The 26985-nt window shown below is 38.4% G+C and overlaps 1 protein-coding gene across 6 annotated transcripts; it reads right to left on the bottom strand.

The window, feature by feature from the left end:
• Positions 1–420: 420 nt before the first annotated feature.
• Positions 421–25707, bottom strand: LOC107838752 (protein ACCUMULATION AND REPLICATION OF CHLOROPLASTS 3, chloroplastic). 6 transcript variants are annotated; one of them, XM_047394270.1, is made up of 16 exons: positions 25322–25706; positions 13839–13897; positions 13323–13387; positions 11688–11822; positions 10369–10417; positions 9324–9391; positions 9089–9160; positions 8321–8431; positions 7821–7999; positions 5725–5982; positions 5562–5626; positions 4997–5403; positions 3712–3816; positions 3159–3296; positions 1657–1823; positions 421–788 (listed from the first exon to the last, which is right to left on the bottom strand). In XM_047394270.1, exons 1-16 carry the CDS (start codon positions 25675–25677, stop codon positions 716–718), a joined length of 2307 nt encoding a protein of 768 aa, XP_047250226.1. In that variant the 5' UTR covers positions 25678–25706; the 3' UTR covers positions 421–715. The 6 variants fall into 6 exon arrangements, with proteins under 6 accessions (XP_047250226.1, XP_016537424.1, XP_016537425.1 ...); XM_016681938.2 differs by having other exon boundaries at positions 9324–9436; positions 25322–25705; XM_016681939.2 differs by having other exon boundaries at positions 4997–5394; positions 9324–9436; positions 25322–25704.
• Between the last annotated feature and the right edge of the window lie 1278 nt (positions 25708–26985).

Raw genomic sequence — 26985 nt, 5'->3', positions numbered from 1 at the left:
GGCACACCCCGGTCAATTATTTGGCCCACAACATACCCGAACCCGAGCCCACCCGCAAAACCGTGGGCTATAACAAATTTGGCCCAAAAATGCCCCATTCGCGCCGTTTAGTCCGTTTGTCCATCCAAATAGCCACAAAAAAATAAACGAACCACGCTGCGACTATCCCCAACCTCCTTGGCACGCCCCGGTCGATCTTCGACCCACAACACACCCGGACCCCCAGCCCACCCCCAAAACCGTAGGCTATAGCACACCAATTTGGCCTGAAAATGCCCCATTTGCGCCGTTTCCCCCGTTTGCCCACCCAAATGGCCACGAAAAATTAAACGGACCACATTGGGTGTTTAAATAATAAAATTAAAAGGTTATTAAAATGTTTAATAAAAATATATTAATAAAATACATTAAAAGATTATGTAAAAACTAAAGGTGTTTTTGGACTTTTTATATATATAAAGATTTTTGAACCTTTTTTACAATCTTTATTGTTTTAAGTGAACAAAATCATTAAATTCAGGGTTAGAAATTTTTGGAGCCTCCCATGTTGAGCTGCTGCTCCTGCTAACACATAGATGCTATGATCATTGAATCTGGTTGAAGAAAACTCATTCTTAGAGGCACCGGCCCTCGGTTGCTATTCTTCTGGATTTGTTTCTCGGGGACACCAGGAATGTCGAAAGGATAGCATAATTTTACAGATACACTAGATAGTCTACCCGGTTTCTGTGTCGGAATCCAAATTCTCTCGGATTTGAAGAAGGCCTTCATCCCATACCTCGATACTCCTACGGAACATGAGGATTAAGGTACTAGTGTAAGCATGCATAGAAGAGCGCAGAAATCATGAAGATCGAGAAAAATTAGTCAAATCAGTCCACAGTTTCTTAGTCACAACTCACAAGAAGTAGACGGCAAATAGAAACATCATCAAAATTCAGCTAGCACTACCGGTAAGGACAAATTTAAACCCCATACAGATGTACAATGAACTTGTTTCTTCTGGTGCCAAGCATGTAATGAAAGTAACCTAACAGGCCGCTAGAACGGCATTATATATTCATGAAACATATGTCATATATGTATCTATAGGAGAGTAGTACGTGTCCGCCCCTTCATTAGCTTCTCCAAAACCCGCAGCCATTGCACATCAATATTGAGTGTCTAAGCATTGCACTATTACCAATTTTAAATGAAATTAATATGCAGATATCAGAGAACATGAAATGTGCATCAAACTCCAGACCCCCAACAAAAGAAAAAAACATAACGTAGTGCATTTGTCACAGACAGGAGTTCAAGGAGTGAAGGATGAGACAAATTTCTGCAATCCTCTGGCATTAGTATGGACCTCTTCGCCTTGTATCCTAGGTTTATAATTGGAAGAACTATGTTTTTAACGGGGACAGATGTACAGCAGAGATTTAAGTCATATGCAACTATGCAAGCCTAGGAACTTCAAAAGATATATGATTTAAGATTGTAAGTCGCACACATTGCTTTGCCAATTCATCATTTTTGGCAATGTCACCTATTTCAAGTATGAAACGAACATGATTTCAGCGTTAAGCCAACTTTAAATCCAGTTCAACATTTGTGTTTTAAGGTGTAAATGTGATACCTGTATTAGAAAAGTGTAGAACTAAACAATCATACCTCGTCCCATCAATGTTGATACAAAGAAAATGACCATGGCGCCATCCATCTTTAAAGTGGCCAAAGAAAACATCACCAAGTTTTGAATAGAAACGGCCTTCTCCATTAGCCTTTCCCTTCCAAAAGTTCACAAACCATCGATCCCCAGTATGGAAGTAAAACCATCCCTATATATAGTTAAAGACTGTTATTCGTTTATAGATAATGACAGTTAGGACAATCCAAACTTTTTCCCAGGAAAGGAAGGACTGCAAAATCTGCTTGTCAAGTGATACCGACGGCATCTACAAATTTTGATTTGAAATTAGTAAATAAACCATCATAGTCCAAAATGCAAAGGAGTCCTCACTAGCATGAGAACATTAGTAGGAGGATACAAAGGAGTTTCCATAAAACTGATCTACACTAGGAATCGGCTTGAACCCTTGTTTGCCCTATTTATAAATGAGCTAACACACACAATACAACATGAGGTTTCATGATGCATACTATTTGCTGACCATATTGTGTTGGTTGACGAAATCAACCAGGTTGTCAAATTGAACTATAGAGAATCATCTTTGAAAGTAAACATTTTAGGACAAGAAATGTAAGACTGAAAACATGCACTACAAGTTTAGTAAGCATGAGAAGAGCGAAGTTGAGGTGACAGAGACTAGATAGAATTGCGGTGCCAAGATGCAAACAATTTAGATATCTAGGCTCGTTATTTCAAGAGAATGGAATGATAGATGAAGATGTCATCACTGATCAGCTGCGGCGATCTTCCTTGATTTATAGGAATTAAATGGATGATGCCAGGATCAACTAGTGAGCTGTTGGCATATTGGAACAGTTTGGACAGATGTATCAGCCAGAAGAGAAGATGAAGAATAATTCCTACATGCACATGGTGGACCAAACATGAATGAATTGGTCACTTGAAACTTATATACAGATACAGAAGTTACACGAACGATACCACAAATTCAAAGTATTTCTCCAAAGTACTTCGGAATTCTTGAAAACAAATGTTATCAATTCAACTCAATTGATGCTTGAAAAGCAAGAAATGGGAATAATTTGGATAGAGGCTGGTTTGTTTTTCGACGAAGTAAATATTTATTGACGTAAATGGGAGTAATCCCATATACAACCAGTACGGCTAAAGTGGAGAATCCCAAACATAGTCCTTAAAAGATAGCATAGGATCTAGTAGGTAAAGCATTCACCAAAACCAACTTGTTCTTCTAAATGCACAAACGATTTTTCACCAAAACCAACTTTTTCTTCTATAGTGAACGTGAGTACCAAGGAAGCCGCTTTGCGTGTTGGTTGGTATATTTCAAAAAGATGTCACACTTGCATCCGTGAAGTATTGAAATGTTATAACTTTCCGAAACATCAGGAAGTGTAGAGTGAGAAGCTGATTGTGCAGCAGAAGTACGCACACAATAGTTTTTGTATAGTAAATTAATAAAGAACTATCAAACTCTGAAAAACACTTTGAGGATTATTATTACCTTTCCATGCATAAGATCATCTCTCCATGAACCCCGATAAGTATCACCATTATTGAAGTACAATGTACCCAACCCTGACTTCTTCCCGTAGCGCCACATACCATCGTATTTGCTTCCATCTTCAAGAGACAGGCAGCCCTATAGAATTCAAAATTCACTTCATCCGGACAAACACACACATGATAAAAAAAAGTACTCATCATTCCAAAGTTGAGTGGCAAGGTTTTGGCACACGAGGGTCAATGCATCTAATTTACAGCGTAAAATCTTTTTTGAGAAGGGATTAAACCTTGAATTAAGATAATGATTTTTTTTAAATTCTTTTTTAACATGCTGATGAAGTAAATTACAAGTACTAGAAGTCGCACGTTCTAAGTTAAAAAGATTCAAAAAGATATTTCATAATACTTGGCAAAAGAAAAAAAAAACTGTTTTGCATTCACAAGTAGTTAACAGTTTCTTCTGTTTGGGACTGAGTAAAAGATTTATTTTTGGAAAAACAAAAATAACCCAAAAACATGTCTTTTGATTCTGTATAGCTACATCAAAGTACCTTTCCTTCTGGAAGTCCTCCTTCAATGCGACCTCTGTATATACCTCCCCTGTAATTCATCTCAACTACAGGAATCCACTTCTTTTTTGAATCCCGTTCAGCTTCCTGTGTATGATGATAAAAATATATTTAACTTTCCATCAAAACTCTCTGATGTTGTCATATAACGACCCAAGACACTAAGACGTCTAGCTTCTTCTATAAACTATAATGCAGAAAGAAGTTTGTGCAATTATCTACTGAACTATTTCTAAGCAACTAATAAATATATTAATAAGTTCTTTTATGATAAAGTTAAATTTGATTATGTGCAGCTCTGAAATTAGGCTATTGAATCCTATTGTAAGAGTTATCTTTGGTCTGGAACTAATGTCGACACTAAGAGGGTTTTGGTATCCTGGGACAAAATCTGTATTCCTAACTCTGCCGGGGGTTTGGGGTGGAATAAGGCTGCACTAATCAAAGCTTGCTGAGACCTGGCCCATAAGGCAGACAAGATGAGGATAAAATGGATAAATTCTTACTACATCAAAGGACAACAATGGAAAGACCTAAGAATTCCAGCTGAAGCAAGCTGGTTGGTAAGGGCAATTGTGGAAATGAAGCAATACATGCACTGTGCTCAGAGGATCTCCAAGACTGGCAGCTTAACAAAACAGGTGTATCCTCATATACTAGATTATAGTCCTAGAGCAACATGGAAATTCCTGGTGTTTGGCAACAATGCCAGATCAAAGGCTAGGTTCACACTGTGGATGCAGGTTCATGGGAGATTACTCACGGCAGATAGGACTACTAAAATGGGGTATGACTGTGGATACCACATTGTCAAGCTTTTGAGGAAACCATGGAGCACCTATTTTGTTCACTGTCAATTCACTAAGCAACTGTGGGCTGAGGTGATGAGATGGATGAAAGGAAACACCTTTACTGCTACCAACTGGGATCACCACCAAGACTAAGTACAAAGGGAAAAATCCAAAGAGGCCCAGTTATTCAATATTATTAGCTCTGAAGTCATACCATTTGATTGAGAGGAACCAAAGAATTTTTAAGAAAAAGAGTAGGAATCCAGATGTAATAGCAAGAGTGTAAGTAAAGTGAGCACTACAAATTACAATTAGAAATAGACATATTGTACAGTCTTTCCTTTTCTAGTTATTTGTAGTAAAGTTATAGACTATTAGACCATAGATACTGTTGACAGCAGCTGTGACGGTGGTAGATGGCTTTGTAAAGTTGTTACACTTGGTGATTAATAAAATGCTAGTTACCAAAAAATTACCAGCATAGAGGCTGCCCGAGTAGAGAGAACTCCTTTCCTTTTTGGTACACTGGCATAGTTTCTTTCAGCTAAGGAAAGGTTAATGTTGTAAACATCTGCAATAATTTCGTTGTATTCTTCATCCACTGCATCCTGAGATAGACTTGATATATCTCTAGTCTTTGCACCTTTACTTTCTTCAGATTTCCTCGCTGAATTTCTTGAGTTTGAGGAACCCGGAGTAGTTTGCAACTGTTCTTTATGCTTTACACCAACTGGAAGTTTGTAGGTGCTGATATTGTCAACCATATTTTTGGCTTCCAAGGTCTCAGTCCCTTCTGTAGCTACGGCTTCTGAAGTGTCTTTTCCTGGCCCCAGATTCCATCTTGTGAGCATCTCTCTTCTGAAAACAAGAGGTGCTGCAAAATCTAGTCCGGTCAGGATATCACTATTCCATTATAAGCTCATAACTTTGAATTGCTTATCTAATAAATCTTATCGCAACTGTTGAATAGCCTTGATTGCATTCACGTCAAGATACCAGTGCATAAAAACTGAGTCAACCTTAAACAAAAATAATATGTACCTTCAGTAGCAACGTCAGAATTTGACAGTTCAATCTTCCTTTCATCAGAGACATTATTATAATCTCTGCATAACAATAAAATTTCTATATGTGAGAGTACAAGAAGTCGTCCAAGAATGATTTCAGCAAAGGTGAACTTCATTTTAAAAGAGTAGTGGAAGACCTCAAAAAGGATGTTTCTTCACCACTGGTAGGAAATAATGCCTGCAGTTCCCCAGAATAGACAGGTATGTCCTCAGGTGCATTATCCACAGAAACAAATTCTGCCATATCAGAAGTTTCTGGACTCTCATCAATTTCACTTTCTTTGGCAATTTGAAGTGGTGGATCTGGCTTCTTAAGGATATTAAATATGAAAGGAATATGTTGCGCTAGTCTAGACAATAAGCTACTTTTTTCAGATGATTCCTGTGTAGCGTACCTAAGAATCATAAATACTCAAAAATTAGGATTTTAGATAGTTGTACAAATTCGCTAAAAGAACAGGTTGAATTCTCTAGCAAATCATTTGATATAACATCTGAAGTGAATAATGTGGCAACAAAAAAAGGAACCCGAAGGAAAGAAAAAACAGTATATAGGCAGACGAAAGGCAAGAGGATAGAAGTCCATCATCTGATATGAACAAGTAGAGGCACTAGACATTCACTGCTTGGTCTCTAAATCACATAAATTAAAGGAAGACATCTTCACAATAAAGGAGAAAAAATTGCACCTAGCAGGAAAATTCAAAATACATATTCTTCCTTGATCAGTTGATCTCATTCTATAATAAGGAAATCAAGCTTAATGTATATTTGACCCATGTTAGGAGGGGAATCTTAGTAGCTCAATTGATTCGGTACCTAAACTTTCACCTTGTTGATGAGAGTTCGATTCCCCACCTTGTAATCCCCTCTCCCTTTTACCCTTCCCCAATTTTTTTCTAAAGAAAGTCAAGTTAGGATATCTTATTTTAAGAATTACAGTATCAGCATGCATTTGTCGCTAAATAAAAGACTGTACACTACAATAATCTATAGTGCAAGAGTACCGAATCCTGGTATTACAGTTGAAGAAAAATATACTGAACCATAAAAGACAATATGACTATTTCACAAAGCAATTTTCATAGTTTGTCCCTTTGATAAGTTTATAATGTCACATGTCGTACTGGTGCGGGTTGGACGAAATGGAGGTTCCCCTCGGAATCCTATGAGATAAGAATGTACCACCAAAACTTAAAGGTAAATTCTCCGGAGTGATAGTTAGACCGACTATGTTGTATGTGACAGAGTGTTGACCAGTTAAAAACTCTCATGTTCAAACGATGAGAGTTGCAAAAATGAGGATACTAAAAGAGATAAGATTAGGAATGATGATATCCAAGACATGGCAGGAGTGACCTCCGTGGTGGACAAGATGAGGGAAGCAAGGCTGAGATGGTTCAGGGATGTGAAGAGGAGATGTGCAGACGCCCTGGTAAGGAGGTGCAAGAGGTTGGCTATGGTGGGTTTAAGGAGAAGCAAAGGCCGGCCGAAGAAGTATTGGGGAGAGGTGATTAGAAAGGAGATGGTGTATCTTCAGCTTACCAAAGACATGACCTTAGATAGGAGGCTATGAAGGTCGCGGATTCGGTAAAAGGTTGGTAGGTAGTTGAGCATTGTCTCGCTTTCCTGTGGGATAAGCTTGGTGGTAGTTTGGTACATTGTACTTATTTCCGTGTTCATACCAGTAATAGTAGCATTATTCTTGTAGTTTGTTGTCCTAAGATTTCTGTTGCTACTCGTTGTTTCCTGTGCTTCGGTTATCGCATTATTTGGCTATTGTTACTGTTCCTTGTTTTCTGAATTCTATGTAATGTTTTCCCTATTATTTGCTATGTCCTCTTTACTTCTACGTTTTTCTTTTCAAACTTCTTTATATGCGTTACTTGAGCCGAGGGTCTTATGGAAACAGCCTCTCGGCCTCCATGATGTAAGGGTAAGATCTGCATGCACTCTACCCTCTCAAGACCCACCCCTATGAAATTACACTTAATATGTTGTTGTTGTCCCTTTGATAAGTTAGTCCTGTTAACCATCCTGTACAAAACAACTACAGCTTAATCCACAATCGCCAACATCATCCCACCACCAATGCATCCCAGGTGATTGCACCCCTACCTTTAATGAGATCGGTTCATAAAATGCTCATTCATCAAGAACCAGAAGCAAAGTATAACTGCTCTAACAAAAAGATGAGCACAGAATTTGGCTCACATTTGTCAAGACAACTTACCCACATGTAACTACAGTAGTAACTACTAAATTTGGCTCCATATTGGGTTCCTGGACAATGGATATCACAATGTCTCCATTACATCCAGTAGTTTGGCGAAACGTGCGCAAGATGCTACGCACATCACTGGAACTTACACCTGAACTTGCAATAATGCATATAACAACACCATTTGACCCCTGAGAAAGAACATAAGCAAAAATGATAAAAGGCATCAAAAAGGAGGTCAAAAGACCGCAAGGTTGAGAGAGAGACAGAGATAGAGAGAGAAATCATAATAGCTCTACGAGGTACGGGTAATGTTTGTGTATACTCTACCCTCCGCAAACCCCATTAATGGGATTGCACTGGATATGTTGTTGTAAAACTTGTTAAAAGGCGATTAAATTGGATAAAATAAACTTGATTGAAGTCATAAGTTTGAAGCAGGAATTACTAGCTGTCAAGTATGTGGATATGAAACGAAAGCATATACTCTAACAAGTTGAATTACTCCTGACCTTTACTCCCAAACCAAGGAATGGGCAGTCATATACAGCTCGCAGAATTGAAGTTTCGACATTGTATCCAGCTCCAAATCCAGTCTTTGCCTCTTTGTAGCTTTCAAGAATCTAAAAAAAATCAATTTAGCATTCAATTTGAGCAGACAAAAACTAGAAAAAATGTATAAAGTTCCGCAACAGAATCTTCAAAATTCATTTGGTTCAATGCACCAAGAAAGAGAGAGAGATCCAATTTAAAGAACTTTTGGATTGAAGTGATCCATTTCTTTTATATAGAGTATATTGCTCTACATCCATTAATTTCTTCCTCCGCTCACCAATAAGATTTAATTCAACATCTGAATACAAGGTGAAGGAATTTACTTTCTGTTTCTTCTCCTCCTCATGCATCTTCTTCTCCGTTCTTAATTTCTTGGCTTCCTTTCCATTCTTCCAAAAAATATTCATCTTAACTCCTATTTTTTTGATAAACTCCTATTAAGTGACTCCTTTTCTAAGAACTAACAGAAGGTGCAACTTTCAACCTTTACAAAAGTTGAAAGACGACCAAAAATATTTCGATCTGCAAGTTAACAAATATGTAACAATTGTAGTGGCTTCCAGAGCAGAGAAATTTACTAATTTGTACATAATCGCAATTTTCAAGGATGAGAACTTATTAAACATATCATGCACTACTAGAGGTAACACACTCCAAATTCCAAAACAAAATCTATTTTATCAGCAATTCAACTAAATGATGTAAAATAAGACTACATTTCTTACTTTTATTAGCTCTGGACCACTCAGTTCTTTAGTACCACAATCAGTCGCATCTAGAAGCTTTATGTGGTCCTCCTGTTATTGTTGCAAGTTTACAAACAGACAGATATTAGATAAATTCATCAATCAAAAGTTGTAAAAGGACGAAGAAAACAATAGCCAGAGAGCAGTAAAAAGAAGAAAAGGAAAAGAGTGGAAAAAGAACTCAAGAAACTTATCCGAGGAAAAAACAACTTACAGACATAAGAATTGAAATGGCATTAACAGCCATCAGAACAGCATTATATGAAGTCTTCAAAGCTTCATCTAGAGTTAAAAGATCTTTTTTTAGGAGAGCATCAGTGTCAATAACTGCAAACCCAAATAAACAAACATCACAATTTTGGAACTATGGCATAGTTGCTAACAAACTCTTCTTTCTATTAAGTATAAATTTTGTTAAAAGTTTAGGCACACAACAACAACAAACCCAGTGTATTCCCACATAGTGAGGTCTGGGGAGGGTAAGATGTACGCAGTCCATACCTCTACCTCTAAAGAAGTAGAAAGGCTGTTTCCGATAGACCCCCGGCTCGAGACACGGAATACTAAACAAATTCATAGTAAAGCATGGAACAAGATGGCATAACATAAATACGACACCCACAAGTAATAGAAAACAGAGAAAAGTAAACAGATTCGTAATAAAGCATGAAACAAGGTATCATAACAAGAATAATACCCCCACCATGTAATTCCCTACACTAGCGACCCAAACTGACCCTAGCCTTTGCCCTAATTCGCGTCCTCCAGATCTTCCTATCTAGGGTCATGTCCTCAGTGAGCTGTAACTGCTCCATGTCCCGCCTAATCACCTCTCCCCAGTGCTTCTTCGGCCTACCCCTACCCCGCCTAAAACCATCCAACGCTAGTATACCACAAATAGTAGAAAACCTATAAAAGATATGATTCTCTACAAACGACAACCAAACTTCAAAAAAGTCATATCATGCATTCAGGAATTAAAGGTCAATTCCAGGATAGCTGAACCATTAATGGGAAAGCTGATAATCTTCACAAACAATCAATTCAATTGATCGTAATGACACTAGTATCCATGCAAAGCTTTTAATAGCATGTAGTTAAAGAGATGTTGAAGTAGCTATGTGCTTGTTAAGAATTCTAATGGAAGAGTTTGCAGTAAATGAACAGTGTAGAAGCAAGGACCTCCTATGCTATTAGAATCATCAAATTGGAACGAACAACAGATAAGCTTATACAATAATATGCAAAGTTCAACTGACCTATACAAACAGTTGCATGCTTTTGAAGTTTGTCAATCAAATCCGTGACCTGTAAAGTAGGGTGAACCATCAAAACTGTTGGTCGAAGAGAAGGCTGATAATATTGTGAAAAAGGTTCCAAATTAAAATTCAAATTAAAGAAAATCAAATTCCAAAAACAAAAATCTATAGCCTCCAATGTGATCTCATAAACCCCCACTGTTGAACGTAAAAAATTTCCTCCATTGTCCATCAAAGATAGAAGATAGAGGTTAAATGAAATAAAACTAGGCCTAAAATCCATTTGTAGGCGTACCATTTTTATTTTTTCTGTGAATCAGTTGGTCTACCTTGAAAACTATTATTGATAAAGATGGGCATGCCTATGATTTTTTGATCTTTGTTTTAGTAAAAAAGTAAGAAAGCATCGATCAGTTCTCCACATTAGATAACATAACAAATGATGCACTACACCCAGAGGTGGTCCAAGGAAAAAAAACAAAGATAGAATCAGCTACTCTTCATGAAGTTACTATAGTAAGTTTTATTCGCTGCCAGAGGACTTCAACAAAAAATAAGGTTTCCTTAATTACATCTATTTCAAGTCATGCTACATAAACCTATTAATTCTTTCTTATCTTCTTTGTTAGTTGAGGACTTCTTTTATTTTATTCTTTCGATTTTTTCCTTTTTGGCAGCACAGTCCAGGTAGATTAGGATTAGAGTTTAGAATCCCGACATCCTAGAAAACTAGGTGCTATAACACTGTTATACAAGAAACTTTTATTAGTAATTACATCTTTGCTTTGGCTACAGAATTATTAAAGCATCCCCTATTAAAGGTTTTTCTTAGTTTACGATATAAGCTTAAAAATTGATCAGAAGTATCTTCTTGTCATCCAAAACATGCTTAAATTTATTTTGTATTAGAGCCCAGAGAGGGGAATTGGTTGGTATCCTTAGATGCTCTTGCCTACCTATACCACCATATCATATGACCTACAATATAGTACACCATGTTTATGGCTTCAAGTTGTTTATGCATGACCATATTAAATAACCACCATTGCTATAGGTTTATCAATGTATTGACAGGTGTTACATTTACAATATGTGTATTTCCGCTATCTTCATTACTTTAAAGTAGAACAATAAATTGCCTAGTCCATGCAAAATTTTCAAATGACTAGTATTCTTTACAACCAATAAGGAAATTAAGAAAGAATTGCTTCCTTCGTGAATCAATTTTGTTGTTTCTCTTTTTTCGCCCTAATATCTTCAAAAGAAGAAAAAAAGATTTATTCAGCATCATCATTTCCCGAAATAAAAGTATATAATACCTCATCATAGCGCCTTCGTCCTTCAAAGCTGAAAGGTTTCAGGATGATGCCGATGGCTAGTCCATTTCTGGACTTTAATTTCCTTATAATATCAAGAGCTGGGACATGATCGGTGCCATAAGCTGCACTAGCCACCTAAAGAAGCAAACAAGGAAAATAACATTTTCAGCAACTACAACATACAATTAAAGCAGCTGAAATTGAGATGGTCAAAAAAAGAGATGCTTCTTTAGAGAGGTAGAGGGTTAGGGGTAGGAATGCGTCTGTGTAACAGTAGGGAAGAGTACTTTGTTTGCGTCTGGAGTTCCCTATTCGTGGTGTTTGAGTGATGTCTATGATTTCGGATAGATAGTGTATAGTATTATCTTGTGATTTGGCGCACTGTATAAGCTTATATGCTTTTATGTTTTGTGTTTGTTATAATGTTATCTGTTCTAAGCCGGGGGTCTATCGGAAACAGTCTCTCTACTTCACCTACTTCACCTGAGGTAGTAGTGATATGGTTTGTGAACACTTTACCCTTCCCGGACCCCACTATGTGGGAATACACTGGGTATGTTGTTGTTGTTGCTTCTTTAGAGGTACTTTTTGCACCTTTAGCAAAATATTACAAATTAATGAAAAACATACAATATTGTGGTGAGACAAGATGGTATGTTACTCATGGAATTAAAACAGAATGGTTGATGGAGAATTAAAAAAGAATGGTTGATGGAGAAGTATTATCGGGGTGCTTTGGGATAGAGGGTGCCTACCAAAATAAAAGGTAAGGTCTACATCACGGTCATAAGACCGACAATATCATATGGAAGAAAATGTAGAGCCACTAAAGTTCAACATATCCATAACATGAGTGTCACAGAGATGCGGATACTAAAATGGATGTGGGATCATATACTATAAGATAGAATTAAGAATGACCATGTTTGCTAGGAGGTGCTAGTAGCATGCATTATGGATAAAATGAGAGAAGGTCGTTTGAGATGATTTAGTCATACTTTGTCATCCTACAGATATCCGGTCCGTAGGTGTGAAACTTTGGTGAGTGAAGATGTTAAAAGGAGACAGGTAGGCCTAAAATCACATGAAAGGAAGTTGTCTCGAAAGATAAATAATTTCTTAAGACTTATGTAAAGATAGGGCACAATGGAAGAAAAAGATCCACTTAGGTGATATCTACTAGTTGGGAATAGATTTTAGTCAAGAAGTATCTTGACTTTACTATAGATTTATATACCAATAAGAATACATGGAACTTTTAATATTACTATTGTTATTATTACTTTATATATATTTATATATACACATATACACACACACACATATATATATGGATGCTGAAATTACTTTCAAAGAACCAGGAAAGTACTAGATACTAAGCTGAAGATATAGACACATAACTTTGTTCAAGAACAGAACAAATCCTTGGTCCGTGTTCTTATTCATGACCGTCTAAGCATTCCCTGGCTCTTGTCCTCTACTCATGACTGCCTTGGCAGAAACAAGGGAACACAGCCCTTTCTTATCCATCCAAGTGAATGTTTTCATTAGATTCACATTAGCAAGTAACTTTTACTCAATAATCACTGGAAATAAAAAAAGATCTTAGGCATAAGAGTTGAGGAATGTACAAACAAGTATAACTGCTTTGGAACATGAATTTATTGCTGATGGAACTTCCACAATTCTTGAAGAAACATCTGCAAAAGAAGACGTTATAAGAAAAGCTTAAGTTCATAACAGATAGAATGGGAGGAGGCAGCAAAAAATAAGATTGACAGAATAGTAATTGGACAATCTAAGAGCTTGACTCATCTTAAAAGGTATCAAAAAATTTAAAGCTGCATAAGGACCTCTCATCATGGGGAAGAATCTAAACATTCAACCCACCACCATAAAGGCATTTGGTGGAATCACTCAAGATATTTATAAGCTTCTTTGAGAACTCTTACATAACCCATGTGAGACAACTAATTAAATACGATGGAAGCAACTGGGCAGCAACTTGTACTTTTCTTCTCATTAAGTGCTAGAGAACAACCACCTAATCCCCAACTTCCATACCAAGAAAAATGAAGAATACTATTTTGAGCAAGGAGATGAAAGGAGGAGAACAAAAAGGAAAAACGAGACAATATTAAAACATTTCACCTTCTGCAGACACTTTCTCTTGTAATAGCACCTTCTCTGAGTCTTTCACGAGGATATTCCTGCACATACCATCACAAGAACATCAGCAACATTTTCAAAAATTAATACTGCATGCTTAGGTTTCATGCGAGTAGCTTAGAGAAAGCATTACGTTCTAGGACAAAATGAAGCCCAAAACCAGATAATTGAAGCATCAAAATGAATCCTCTAAATACATTTTTTTTTCTTTTGAAAAGAAACAAGTTGATAAATCAAGTCATTCCCACATTTCATTTCCAGCTCCTTATTTTAAGTCCCCTTTTTCCACTCGCTTAATAGCTTCATAGTAAGTTGTAGTGAATTTTCATCAATGGCCTTGTTACCTTCGTTTAAAAAAACAAAAAATTTCATCAATGGTCTACACAACTTTTTTCCCTTTTTTTAATAAGGTAAATGTATTTCATTCACTAACAAGGCTGAGTAGGTCATATATGATGGATAAACCAAAAGGTAAAGAATCTACAAAATCTGATTCTATACGAATTCCACTCACACTTCTATACAACAAGGAATTTTATGAGTGCAACAATTCAAAAATAAGTGACGGAGGTTATTCCTCAACTGAGAAAAACACAACTGTACCCCCTCGAAAGCTCTCATATTTCTTTCTTTCCAAATAACCCACGCAAGAGGGACCAAATTCCATGCCTTATGTCTTCTCCTCCTATTCACACTTCTCCAATGAAACATTAAATCTTTCACAGCTTTTGGCATTACCCAAGAAACTCTGAACCATCAAAGCATATGCCACCTTAATCTCATGGTAAAGACAACCTTAATCTCATGGTAAAGACAATGAATGAGAAGATGATCCACTTCTTCCCCTATCTCCTTACACATGTAACACCTACTGACACAACCAACCTTTCGCTTTATAAGATTTTCCGCCATCAAAATCACCACTCTAGATGCTAGGCAAGAGAAAAACACACCTTCCTCCGCACCAACGCTGTCCAAATTGCATCACATGGACAGACAGGCTCCTCCATCATTAGGAATTTCACATTGAAAAATTTAACAGAGAAAACTCTTTTGTTCCCCAAACCCCACCACAAAGCATCAGGTTTATCCACCGAAATGACTTGCTCGTGAAGAATGGTCATCATGCTTTGGAGCACAGTCACCTCCCAATTGTGGAAATTCCTTCTAAATCTCAAGTCCCAAAAAGTCTCTCCACCATGAATCTCACTTACCTTCTAAATCATCTTTCAATAAGTCATTCCCACACCACCTATGTCCCAAAAAAATAACTCTCCTCCCATTTCCAACCTTGAATAAGATATTTCTATTGAAATCATCTTATCCTTCATTATGATCCTCCACAAACCATACCCAAAAGGCATAGTGACATCTCTAGCTCTCCATCCCCTTTCCATTACCCCATATTTATCAACTATAACCCCTTTCCAAAAGGCTTGTACCTCCATCCCAAAACGCCAAAGCCATTTGTCCAACAAAGATTTGTTAAAAACTGCCAAATCTTTAATTTTGAGGCCATCCCATTATTTAGGAGATGTGACGGTCTTCAATTGCACCAATTGAAATTTCTTGGTGCCATCCACCCATCTCAAAGAAAGTCTCTACAACCTCTCTAAACTTTTTTCCTCTGTCCTCTTTCAGAAGACTCCTGAAGTTCCCAAATTTTCTAGGCTTTCCACTTATCCATATATTAGCTGTCTCCGAAGCTTCAATAATATTACTCTTGACTGAAGCATTAAAAGATCCTTCTTGTATATTAAGGTCAAGAAAAAAATACCTTCTTGTTGGGTCAAGGAAAAAAAATCCTAGTGTTTGTCTCTATTAGAAATTGAACCTAAGACCTCATGATGCTCAACCCAATTTCACTGAACCACTAGGCCAGACCCTTGGGTGTCAAATTATTAGCCTTTTAGGACAAGATTAATTCAAAAATTCTTATTTTCTAAAGTTGAGACGCTTGCCAATGCTTTTAGCAAAAAAGTAAGTGATTTTCGGAAGCTGCAGAAGTTGTTTTATCATACGCTAAAAAATGGAGGTTTTCACTCGAAACACTTTAACCTTGACAGGTACCTATCAAACAGTCCGAAAAAAGACATACACGTATGGAAACAATTATAATACAACTTAATCCAAATGGAAAAGCGCACTACACAACAAGCAATAGAAAAGACAATTACGAGAAATAAAATAATGCAATAATCGACACACAAAACACCAGTGAAAGCATACCAAAATCGTAAAGCCGGAGAAAGCGAACATAAAGCCAAACAAAAATCAACCAAAGCATCTTTCCTACTTCCAATAACAAATGCTTCAACAAACTCATTCTCTTTTTCTTCACACCTTTTTCCTCCTCACTATCTCCTTCACAATTACTACTACAATTGTATCTGTTGTCAAAATTCGAGTTCAATCTCATCGCATATCAATTCACTCTATATTTTTTTGGTCTGTATCAGAGCGAGCAGATACAAAGCAAATTGAGACACTTAGTAAACTATTACTACTATTCATAATTAACCAAATTATCACTATAACTAACACTTAAGACTCAAAAGTGCCGAAAATTTCCTAAAAAAAAAGAGCAATTCAGAACACATACCAAAATCGCAAAGCGGTAGCAATCAAAGGTGAAGCAAAACAGAAATCAAGCAAAGCATCTTTCCTACTTCCAATTCCGAACACCTCAACATACTTACTCTCCTCACACACAATCTTCTTACCTTCTTCCTCCTTACTATCTCCTTCACAATTATTATTACTACTATTGTTTCTGTTGTCGAAATTCGAGTTCAATCTCAATCGCGTATCAATTCACTCTCCACAGCGAATTGAGACACTTTAGTAAACTATTGCTACTGTTCATAATTATCCAAACTATCACTATAACTAATAATTAGGACTCAAAGGACCGAAATTTCCTAAAAAAAAAAAAAGCAATTCGAAACGCATACCAAAATCGCAAAGTCGGAGAAAGCAAACGCAAAGCCAAGCAAAAATCAAGCAGCGTGTCTTTCCTACTTCAATTCCAAACACCTCAACAAACTCATTCTCCTCACACGCATTCTTCTCACCTTTTTCCTCCTCACAATCTCCTTCACAATTATTACTACTACTGTTTCTGTTGTTGAAATTCGAGTTCAATCTCGATCGCATATCAATTCACTCTATATCTATTCGCTTTGTATTAGAGTGAACAGATACAACGCAAATTGAGACACTTTTGTAAACTATTGCTACTATTCATAATTATCTAAGCTATCACTATAACTAATAATTATGACTCAACAACAACAACAACACACCCAGTGTATTCCCACATAGTGGGGTCTGGGGAGGGTAAGATGTATGCAGTCCATACCACTACCTCCGGAGAAGTAGAAAGATTGTTTCCAATAGACCCCCGGCTCAAGACAAGGAATAATAAGCAAATCTGTAATAAAGCATGGAACAAACGTCATCCACAATGAAAAAAAATAAGTAGTAGTAAACAAATTCGTAATAAAGCATGCAACAAGGTGGCATAACAAGAATAATACACCTACCAAGTAATGCCCTATCCCAACGACCCAAACTGGCACTAGCCTTCTATCCTAATTCGCGTCCTCCAGATCTTCCTATCTAGGATCATGTCCTCAGTGAGCTGTAACTGCTCCATGTCCTGCTTGATCACCTCTCTTCAATATTTCTTCGGCCTACCCCTACCCCGCCTGAAACCATCAAAAGCTAGCCTCTCACACCTACGAACCGGGGAATCCGTTTCTCTTCTCATCACGTGACCGAACCATCTCAATCGAACTTCCCGCATCTTGTCCTCCACCGAAGCCACTCCAACCTTTTCCCGAATAGTCTTATTCCGAACTCTATCACCCTTAGTAAGCGCACACATCCAACGCAACATCCGCGTTTCCGCCATCCTCAATTTTTGAATGTAAGAGTTCTTGACTGGCCAACACTCCACTTTATACAACATGGCCGGACGGACTGCCACCCTGTAGAATTTGCCTTTAAGCTTGGGCGGCACCTTCTTATCATACAACACTCCCGAGGCAAGCTTCCACTTCATCCATCCCGCGCTAATACGGTGGGAGACGTCCTCGTCAATCTCACCATTCCCCTAAATCATGGACCCAAGATACTTGAAACTATCACTCTTACAAACCACCTGGGAATCCAACCTTACAACCACCTCATTTTTATGCCTCAAGTCATTAAACTTGCATTCCAAATATTTTGTCTTGCTTCTACTCAACCTGAACCCTTTAGACTCAAGGGTCTGTCTCCACACCTCTAATTTATCATTCACACCTCCCCGCGTCTCATCGATCAAAACTACATCATCTGCAAAAAGCATACACCAAGGCACCTCTCCTTGAATACGCCGCGTCAACACATCCATCACCAAAGCAAACAAAAACAGGCTAAGAGTAGATCCCTGGTGCAACCCTGTCAAGACAGAGAAATGCTCTGAATCTCCTCCCGCCATCCTCGGGTTTTAGCTCCATCATACATATCCTTGATTGCTCTGCTATACGCCACCGGGACCCCACTCGCCTCCAAGCATCTCCAAAGAACCTCCTTAGGGACTTTGTCGTACGCCTTCTCTAAGTCGATAAACACCATGTGCAGGTCCTTCTTCCTTTCCCTATACTGTTCCACCAGTCTCCGCACCAGGTGAATTTCCTCCGTTGTCGAGCGCCCGGGCATAAATCCAAACTGGTTCTCCGAGATAGACATTATCCTCCTCAACCTCAACTCGACCACTCTCTCCCAAATCTTCATAGTGTGGCTCAATTACTTAATACCCCTATAATTGTTGCAACTCTGAATGTCACCCATGTTCTTATATAGAGGGATCATAGTACTCTATCTCCAAGCCTCGGGCATTTTTGCCGACTTGAAAATGTCGTTAAACAATCCAGTCAACCACCTTAAGCCAGCCTCGCCAGAAAACTTCCAGAAATCCACAGAAATCTTATCGGGCCCCATCGCCCTACCCCTACGCATCCTGCGAACGGCCTCTCTGGCGAACGCAATTATGACTCAAATAACTGAAATTTCATCAATAGAAAAGCAATTCAGAACGCATACCAAAATCACAAAGTGGTAGAAAACGAACGCAAAGCCACGCAAAAATCAAGCAAAGCATCTTTCCTACTTCCAATCCCAAACATCTCAACAAACTCACTCTCCTCACACACATTCTTCTCAGCTTCTTCCTCCTCACTATCTCTTTGACAATTACTACTACTGTTGAAATTCAAGTTTAATCTCAATCGCGTATCAATTCACTTATATCGGTTCGCTCTATATCAGAGAGAATAGATATAGAGCAAATTGAGCCACTTTAGTAAACTATTGTTACCATTCAGTATTATACAAACTATCACTATAACTAATAATCTCAAAGTAATGAAATTTCATCAATAGAAAAGCAATTCAGAACACATACCAAAATCGCAAAGCAGTAGAAAGCGAAAGCAAAGCAAAACAAAAATCAAGCAAAGCATCTTTCCTACTTCCAATTCCAAACACCTCAACAAACTCATTCTCCTCACACACATTCTTCACACTTTCTTCCTCCTCACTATCTCCGTCACAATTACTACTACTACTGTTGAAATCCGATTTTAATCTCAATCGCGTATCAATTCACTCTATATTTGTTTGTTCGCTTTGATACAGAGCGAATTGAGACACTTTAGTAAACTATTGCTACTATTCATTATTATCCAAACTATCACTATAACTAATAATTATGACTCAAAGTTCTGAAAATTTTATCAATAGAAAAGCAATTCAGAATGCATACCAAAATCGCAAAGCGGTAGAAAACGAACACAAAGCCACGCAAAAATCAAGCAAAGCATTTTTCCTACTTCCAATCCCAAACACCTCAACAAACTCATTCTCCTAACACACCTTCTTCCTCCTCACCATCTCCTTCACAATTATTACAACTACTACTGTTTCTACTGTTGAAATTCGAGTTCAATCTCAATCGCATATCAATTGAGACACTTTAGTAAACTATTGCTACTGTCCATAACTGATACAAGAATAATCACGGATATGGACCTATGAGAGTGCGTGTTGGACCCGAGACTTGATGTGTGCAATTGAAGAGCCAAAGAGGACCTAATGATGCACTAAAACCGTCCATACACTACACTTGGACTACACTTGATAGGCGCCTCACACCTAAGGGTCTTCTGGTCATTTTAGTTTCTATTATGTAATACACTATATAAAGAACAATGTAGGGTTTCATTACTTAGTTTTTGATGATGTTTAAAGTCTTATGAGTCTTGTAACAAGCTCTCTCTAGTAGAGAAGAGTGACCACCCAAAACTAGGGCTTATACAAGTATGGAATCACTTGTGTCTGCATTTTGCTTGGAAACATTGGTGCTTGAGTGGTGGACTCCTCTCTTGTGTCATTGTAAGAGTGAAGGTGTTGCTTTTACATGTATTATGGGTCTTAGTGTTTAACATACACTTAGGTTCTTAGTTCTTGTGAGGGTTAATGTCTCACTACCTATCTTTATCTTCTTGTAATCGTTTGTAGTGTTTGTCTCTTGTTCTAGTGAAAACCGTGGGTTGTTGTTATCTCTTGTTGTTGTTCTTGTTATATTGGGTTTATCACGTGTTGTAGCTACTGTTTTGGTGAAGAAATACACCTTGTTATCCCCTTGGTGTTCTCGGTTCTCTTGTGTTTTAGCTATTGTCGAGAGAGTGTTCTTGTTGAGCTCTCGATTTCTCTTGAGTTTGTGTCTTGTTTCCGTGTTGTGGGTTGATTCCGTTATCAATAATTATCCAAACTATCACTATGACTAATAATTATGACTCAACAACAACAAACCCAGTGTATTCCCACATAATGAGGTCTAGGGAGGGTAAGATGTACGCAGTCCATACCTCTACCTCTAAAGAAGTAGAAAGGCTGTTTCTGATAGACCCCCGGCTCGAGACACGGAATACTAAACAAATTCATAGTAAAGCATAGAACAAGATGGCATAACATAAATACGACACCCACAAGTAATAGTAAATAGAGAAAAGTAAATAGATTCGTAATAAAGCATAAACAAGGTATCATAACAAGAATAATACCCCCACCAAGTAATTCCCTACACTAGCGACCCAAACTGACCCTAGCCTTCTGCCCTAATTCGCGTCTTCCAGATCTTCCTATCTAGGGTCATGTCCACAGTGGACTGTAACTGCTCCATGTCCCGCCTAATCACCTCTCCCCAGTACTTCTTCGGCCTACCCCTACCCCGCCTAAAACCATCCAAAGCTAGTCTCTCACACCTACGAACCGAGGCATCCATGCCCCTCCTCATCACGTGTCCGAACCATCTCAATCGGACTTTCCGCATCTTATTCTCCACTGGAGTCACACCAACCTTCTCCCTGATAATCTCATTCCGAACTCTATCCCCCCTAGTCAACCCACACATCCAACGCAACATCCGCATTTCCGCCACCTTCATTTTTTGAATATGGGAGTTCTTAACTGGCCAGCACTCTGCTCCATACAATATGGCCGGACGAACTGCCACCCTGTAAAATTTGCCTTTAAGATTGGGCGGCACCTTCTTATCACACAACATCCCTGAGGCGAGCTACCACTTCATCCATCCTGCTCCAATACGGTGCGAGACATCCTCGTCAATCTCACCGTTACCCTGAATCACGGACCCGAGATACTTGAAACTGTCCCTCTTACATACCACCTGTGATTCCAACTTCACTACCACCTCATTCTCCAGCCTCACATCATTAAACTTGCATTTCAAATACTCTGTCTTGCTCCTACTCAGCCTGAACCCTTTAGACTCAAGAGTTTGTCTCCACACCTCTAATTTGTCATTCACACTCCCCCGCGTCTCATCAATCAAAACTACATCATCTGCAAAAAGCATACACCAAGGCACCTCTCCTTGAATACGCCACGTCAACACATCCATCACCAAAGCAAACAAAAAGGGACTAAGAGTAGATCCCTGATGCAATCCTGTCAAGACAGTGAAATGCTCTGAGTCTCCTCCCGCCATCCTCACCTGAGTTTTAGCTCCATCATACATGTCCTTAATTGCTCTGATATATGCCACCGGGACTCCACTCACCTCCAAGCATCTCCAAAGCACCTTTTTGGGGACTTTGTTGTATGCCTTCTCCAAGTCGATAAACACCATATGCAGGTCCTTTTTCCTTTCCCTATACTATTCCACCAGCCTCCGTACCAGGTGAATTGCCTCCGTCGTCGAGCGGCCAGGCATAAATCCAAACTGGTTCTCCGAAATAGACACTATCCGTCTCAGCCTCACCTCGACCACTCTCTCCCAAATCTTCATAGAGTGACTCAATAACTTAATACCCCTCCAGTTATTGCAAATCTGAATGTCACCCTTGTTCTTGTAAAGAGGGATCATAGTACTCTACCTCCAAGCCTCCAGCATTTTCACCGTCTTAAAAATTCCGTTAAACAATCCAGTCAACCACCTTAAACCAGCCTCGCCAGAAAACTTCCAAAAATCCACAGGTATCTCATCAGGCCCCGTCACCCTACCCCTTCGCATCCTGCGAACAGCCTCTCTAACATCCTCTACCTTAAAATGTCTACAATAACTAAAATCCCGACACTCCTCTGAGTGCTCCAGCTCCCCTAACCCAATAGCTCTATCCCCTTCGTCATTCAAGAGCCTATGAAAATACAACTGCCATCTATTCTTAATGTGGCCGTCCTCCACCAACACTGTACCGTCCTCCCCCTTAATGCACTTCACTTGATTGAGGTCACGACTCTTCCTCTCCCTAGCCTTAGCGAGTCTAAACAACTTTTTTTCCCCTTCTTTCTCCTGTAACCCCGCATACAAGCTCTCAAATGTTGCCGTCTTAGCCGCCGTAACTGCTAACTTAGACTCCTTCCTAGCTGACTTGTACTCTTTCCTGTTTACCCGTTTCTCTTCTTCGTCCTTACTCTCAACCAACTTAGCATACGCCCCTTTCTTGGTCTCTACTTTCTTCTTAACCTCTTTATTCCACCACTAATCCCCCGATGATGCCCGGCCCGACCCCTAGAAACACCCAACACCTCACTAGCATTCTCCCTGATGCACCTAGCCACCCTATTCCACATACTATCCACGTCCCACCTATACTCCCACACCCTCATTCCCGCCAACTTCTCCCCTATCTCCCACGCATTCACTGGCGTCAAGCCGCCCCACTTAATTCTAGGTTTACACTCCTCACCCCTTCTCTTCCTATCCTTCTTTATACCCAAATCCATAACCAAGAGTCTATGCTGGGTCGAAAGATTCTCACTCGGGATGACCTTACAGTCCTTACACAACACCCTATCCCCTTCCCTAAGCAACAAAAAGTCAATCTGGGTCTTGGCTATCGCGCTTCGGAAGGTGATCAGGTGATCGTCCTTCTTCGGGAAGCCCGAGTTCACCACCACCAGCCCAAAGGACCTCACAAAATCCAATAGAGTAGCCCCCTCTTCATTTCTTTCCCCAAAACCAAAACCACCATGCACATCAACAAAGCCTCCCGGTAACGCCCCGATGTGCCCATTGAAATCTCCTGCTACAACAATCTTCTCCGAGCTAGGCACGCCTCTCACCACATCATCCAAAGCCTCCCAAAACCGCATCTTCTCCTCCCCATCCAGGCCCACTTGCGGCGCATAAGCACTACACACGTTCAAGGTAAACCCCCCAATGACCCACTTAATAGTCATCAACCTATCGCTGATCCTCTTTACCTCTACTACCTGACCTCTAAGCTCTTCATCTACTAAGATGCCAACTCTATTCCTACGCCTCTCGCTCCCAGAGTACCAAAGCTTGTAACCATCCACATCCCTAGCCTTAGACCCTACCCACTTGGTCTCTTGAACACACGCAAATTGGTAGAAAACGAATGCAAAGCCAGGCAAAAATCAAGCAAAGCATCTTTCCTACTTCCAATCCCAAACACCTCAACAAACTCATTCTCCTTACACACCTTCTTCCTCCTAACTATCTCCGTCACAATTATTACAACTACTACAGTTTCTGCTGTTAAAATTCAAGTTCAATCTCAATCGCGTATCAATTGAGACACTTAGTTAACTATTGCTACTATTCATAATTATCCAAACTATTACTATAACGAATAATTATGACTCAAAGCACGGAAATTTCCTACAAAAAACAATTCCTAACGCAAACCAAAATCGCAAAGCCGGAGAAAGCGAAGGTAAAGTCAAGCAAAGCATCTTTCCTACTTCCAATTCCAAACACCTCAACAAACTCATTCTCCTCACACAAATTCTTCTCACCTTCTTCCTCCTCACTATTCATAATTACTACTACTACTAGCGAATTGAGACACTTCGGTAAATGATTGCTACTCTTCATAATTATCCAAACTATCACTATAACTAATAATTATGACTCAAAGTACTGAAGTTTCCTCAATAGAAAAGCAATTCAAAACGCATACCAAAATCGCAAAGCGGTAGAAAGCGAAGGCGAAGCAAAGCATCATTCCTACTTCCAATTCCAAACACCTCAATAAACTCATTCTCCTCACACACATTCTTCTCACATCCTTCCTCCTCACTGTCTCCTTCACAATTCTTACAACTACTACTACTGTTTCTGCTGTTCAAATTCGAGTTCAATCTCAATCGCGTATCAATTGAGACACTTTAGTAAACTATTGCTACTATTCATAATTATTCGAACTATCACTGTAACTAATAATTATGACTCAAAGTACTAAAATTTCATCAATAGAAAAGCATTTGGAACGCATACCATAATCGCAAAGCGGTCGAAAACGAATGCAAAGCCACGCACTTTCCTACTTCCAATTCCAAACACCTCAACAAACTCATTCACTTCCCACACATTCTTCACACTTTCTTCCTCCACACTATCTCCTTCACAATTACTACTATTACTGTTGAAATTCGATTTTAATCTCAATCGCGTATCAATTCACTCTATATCTGTTCACTCTGATACAGAGCAAATTGAAACACTTTAGTAAACTATTGCTACTATTCATTATTATCCAAACTATCACTATAACTAATAATTATGACTCAAAGTATTGAATTTCCTCAATTAAAAAAAAAAAAGCAATTCGGAACGCATACCAAAATCGCAATGTGGTAGAAAGCAAGGCGAAGCCAAGCAAAAATCAAGCAGAGCATCTTTCCTACTTCCAATTCCAAACACCTCAACAAAATCATTCTCCTCACACACATTCTTCACACTTTCTTCCTCCTCACTATCTCCTTCATAATTACTACTACTACTACTACTACTGTTGAAATTCGATTTTAATCTCAATAGTAAACTATTGCTACTATTCATAATTATCCAAACTATCACTATAACTAATAATTATGACTCGAAGTACTAAAATTTCATCAATAGAAAAGCAATTCAGAACTCATACCAAAATCGCAAAGCGGTAGAAAGTGAAGGCGAAGCCAAGCAAAAATCAAGCAACGCATCTTTTCTACTTCCAATTCCGAATACTTCAACAAAGTCATTATCTTCCCACACATTCTTCACACCTTCCACATTATCATCGTCTTCGCAATTCACTTCACAATTATTATTACTGCTACTACTGTTTCTGCTGTTGAAATTCAAGTTCGATTCCAATCGCACATGCTTCATACTGTAATTCACGCGCCGATTCACACGGAAGCGCGTGAAAATTTTAAAGGAAATTGATGGAGAAATAGTGCACGCTCCGGCGCGTGAGAATGTAGAGAGTTTCGCCGGAATTGGAAGGAGAAGGTCCATTGTAGTGATTGGAAGGAGAAATGGAAATGGTAAAAGTTAGTTATAAATACCAGTGAGATCCCCAAAGTATTAATAAATTCAATTTGGTCACTTAAAACTCTTATTCATAACTCATTTGGTCCTACTCTTTTCTTTTTGGAAAAATAACATAAACATATTCTTAACTTACTGTATTTACACAAATCTCTACTTGTACAAAAATAATTATAAGAATTTCAACTAATTATGTATCTTTGTTGGATGTATCAAAAGCTAATAATGCATCTCGACAGATTCATGATCAGAAAAAATGTATCGGGAGATAATTATGTATCTTTACAACGAAAAAAATGTATCTTTGTTGGATGTATCGATGGCTATTTATGTATCTCGACAGACTCAAAATTGAGATTTTCAGTAATTATATGAAATATCAAAAGAATTTGTAATCAAGCTCCAAATTGTCTGGATTTTTGATATTTGCCCCTTTCTTTTTTTAGCAACAACATAACCAGTGAAATCCCACAAATAAGGCCTGGGAAGGGTATAATGAATACAAATCTTACCACTAACTCGAGGAGGTAGAGGAACTATTTTCAAAAGTCCCTCGAGTGAAGTACAGCAAATTCAGTTACTAAGAAGAAGAAAACAACGAACAAAATATAGCAACTAACAAGGAACAATGTAAAGTCAAAAAAAAATAAAAAAGAACAACGTAACAATAAAATAGTATGATAGTCGAAAAAATACTGCAGCTAGTACAACGATAAACATCAACAAGTCTAAATCCTCGAAAAGCAAGACAACACTCCTACCCGAGTAACACTTTACTCTAACACGCGTCCTCCCCACTCTAATTCTCTTCAGAAAATAAACAAATAAGTAAGTAATTACGGTCCTAAATATTTCGGCCAATTAGTTAGAAAATCATATACAAAATGTATAAGTTATGTATAATCTTGCTAAATATGCATATATATATTATACATGAGTAATATAAAAGAAGGGACTCTTGTACTAAAGTTTTTTTTCTTCTTGATGAATTTTGGTACAATATGATCATCCCAAAGTGTATAATATACATATTTATATAGTGTATATGCTGTGTATATTTTGGCCATATTAGTTGATAACTAGTTGGCCGAACTATATATATTCATACTTTTCCTAATTAAAAACTTGGTAATTCTTCCATTTTAGTTATTATTTGGGAAAAAGGTTCGAAATATATCTAAACTTTGGCGAAATTTATTGTGACACGCCTCAACTTTGTAGGAGTCCTATCACCCCCACGACTATCTATTACCGTATTTTTGTAGCATATATTTG

The sequence above is a fragment of the Capsicum annuum genome, chromosome 8 (assembly GCF_002878395.1).
Source record: "Capsicum annuum cultivar UCD-10X-F1 chromosome 8, UCD10Xv1.1, whole genome shotgun sequence".
In the NCBI taxonomy this organism is placed as follows: Eukaryota; Viridiplantae; Streptophyta; class Magnoliopsida; order Solanales; family Solanaceae; genus Capsicum; species Capsicum annuum.
This window is presented reverse-complemented; position numbering and strand designations above follow the sequence as displayed.

Bases quoted from the DNA above. Each gene is read 5' to 3' on its own strand.
- LOC107838752 (XM_016681938.2), bottom strand. From the start codon at position 25,677: ATGGACCTTCTCCTTCCAATTCCGGCGAAACTCTCTACATTCTCACGC. The intron at 5,983-7,820 runs GTAAGTTGTCTT...TATGATTCTTAG, and splicing joins ACTACTGTAGTTACATGTGG to GTACGCTACACAGGAATCAT. The intron at 5,627-5,724 runs GTCTTCCACTAC...ATTGTTATGCAG, and splicing joins GAAGAAACATCCTTTTTGAG to AGATTATAATAATGTCTCTG.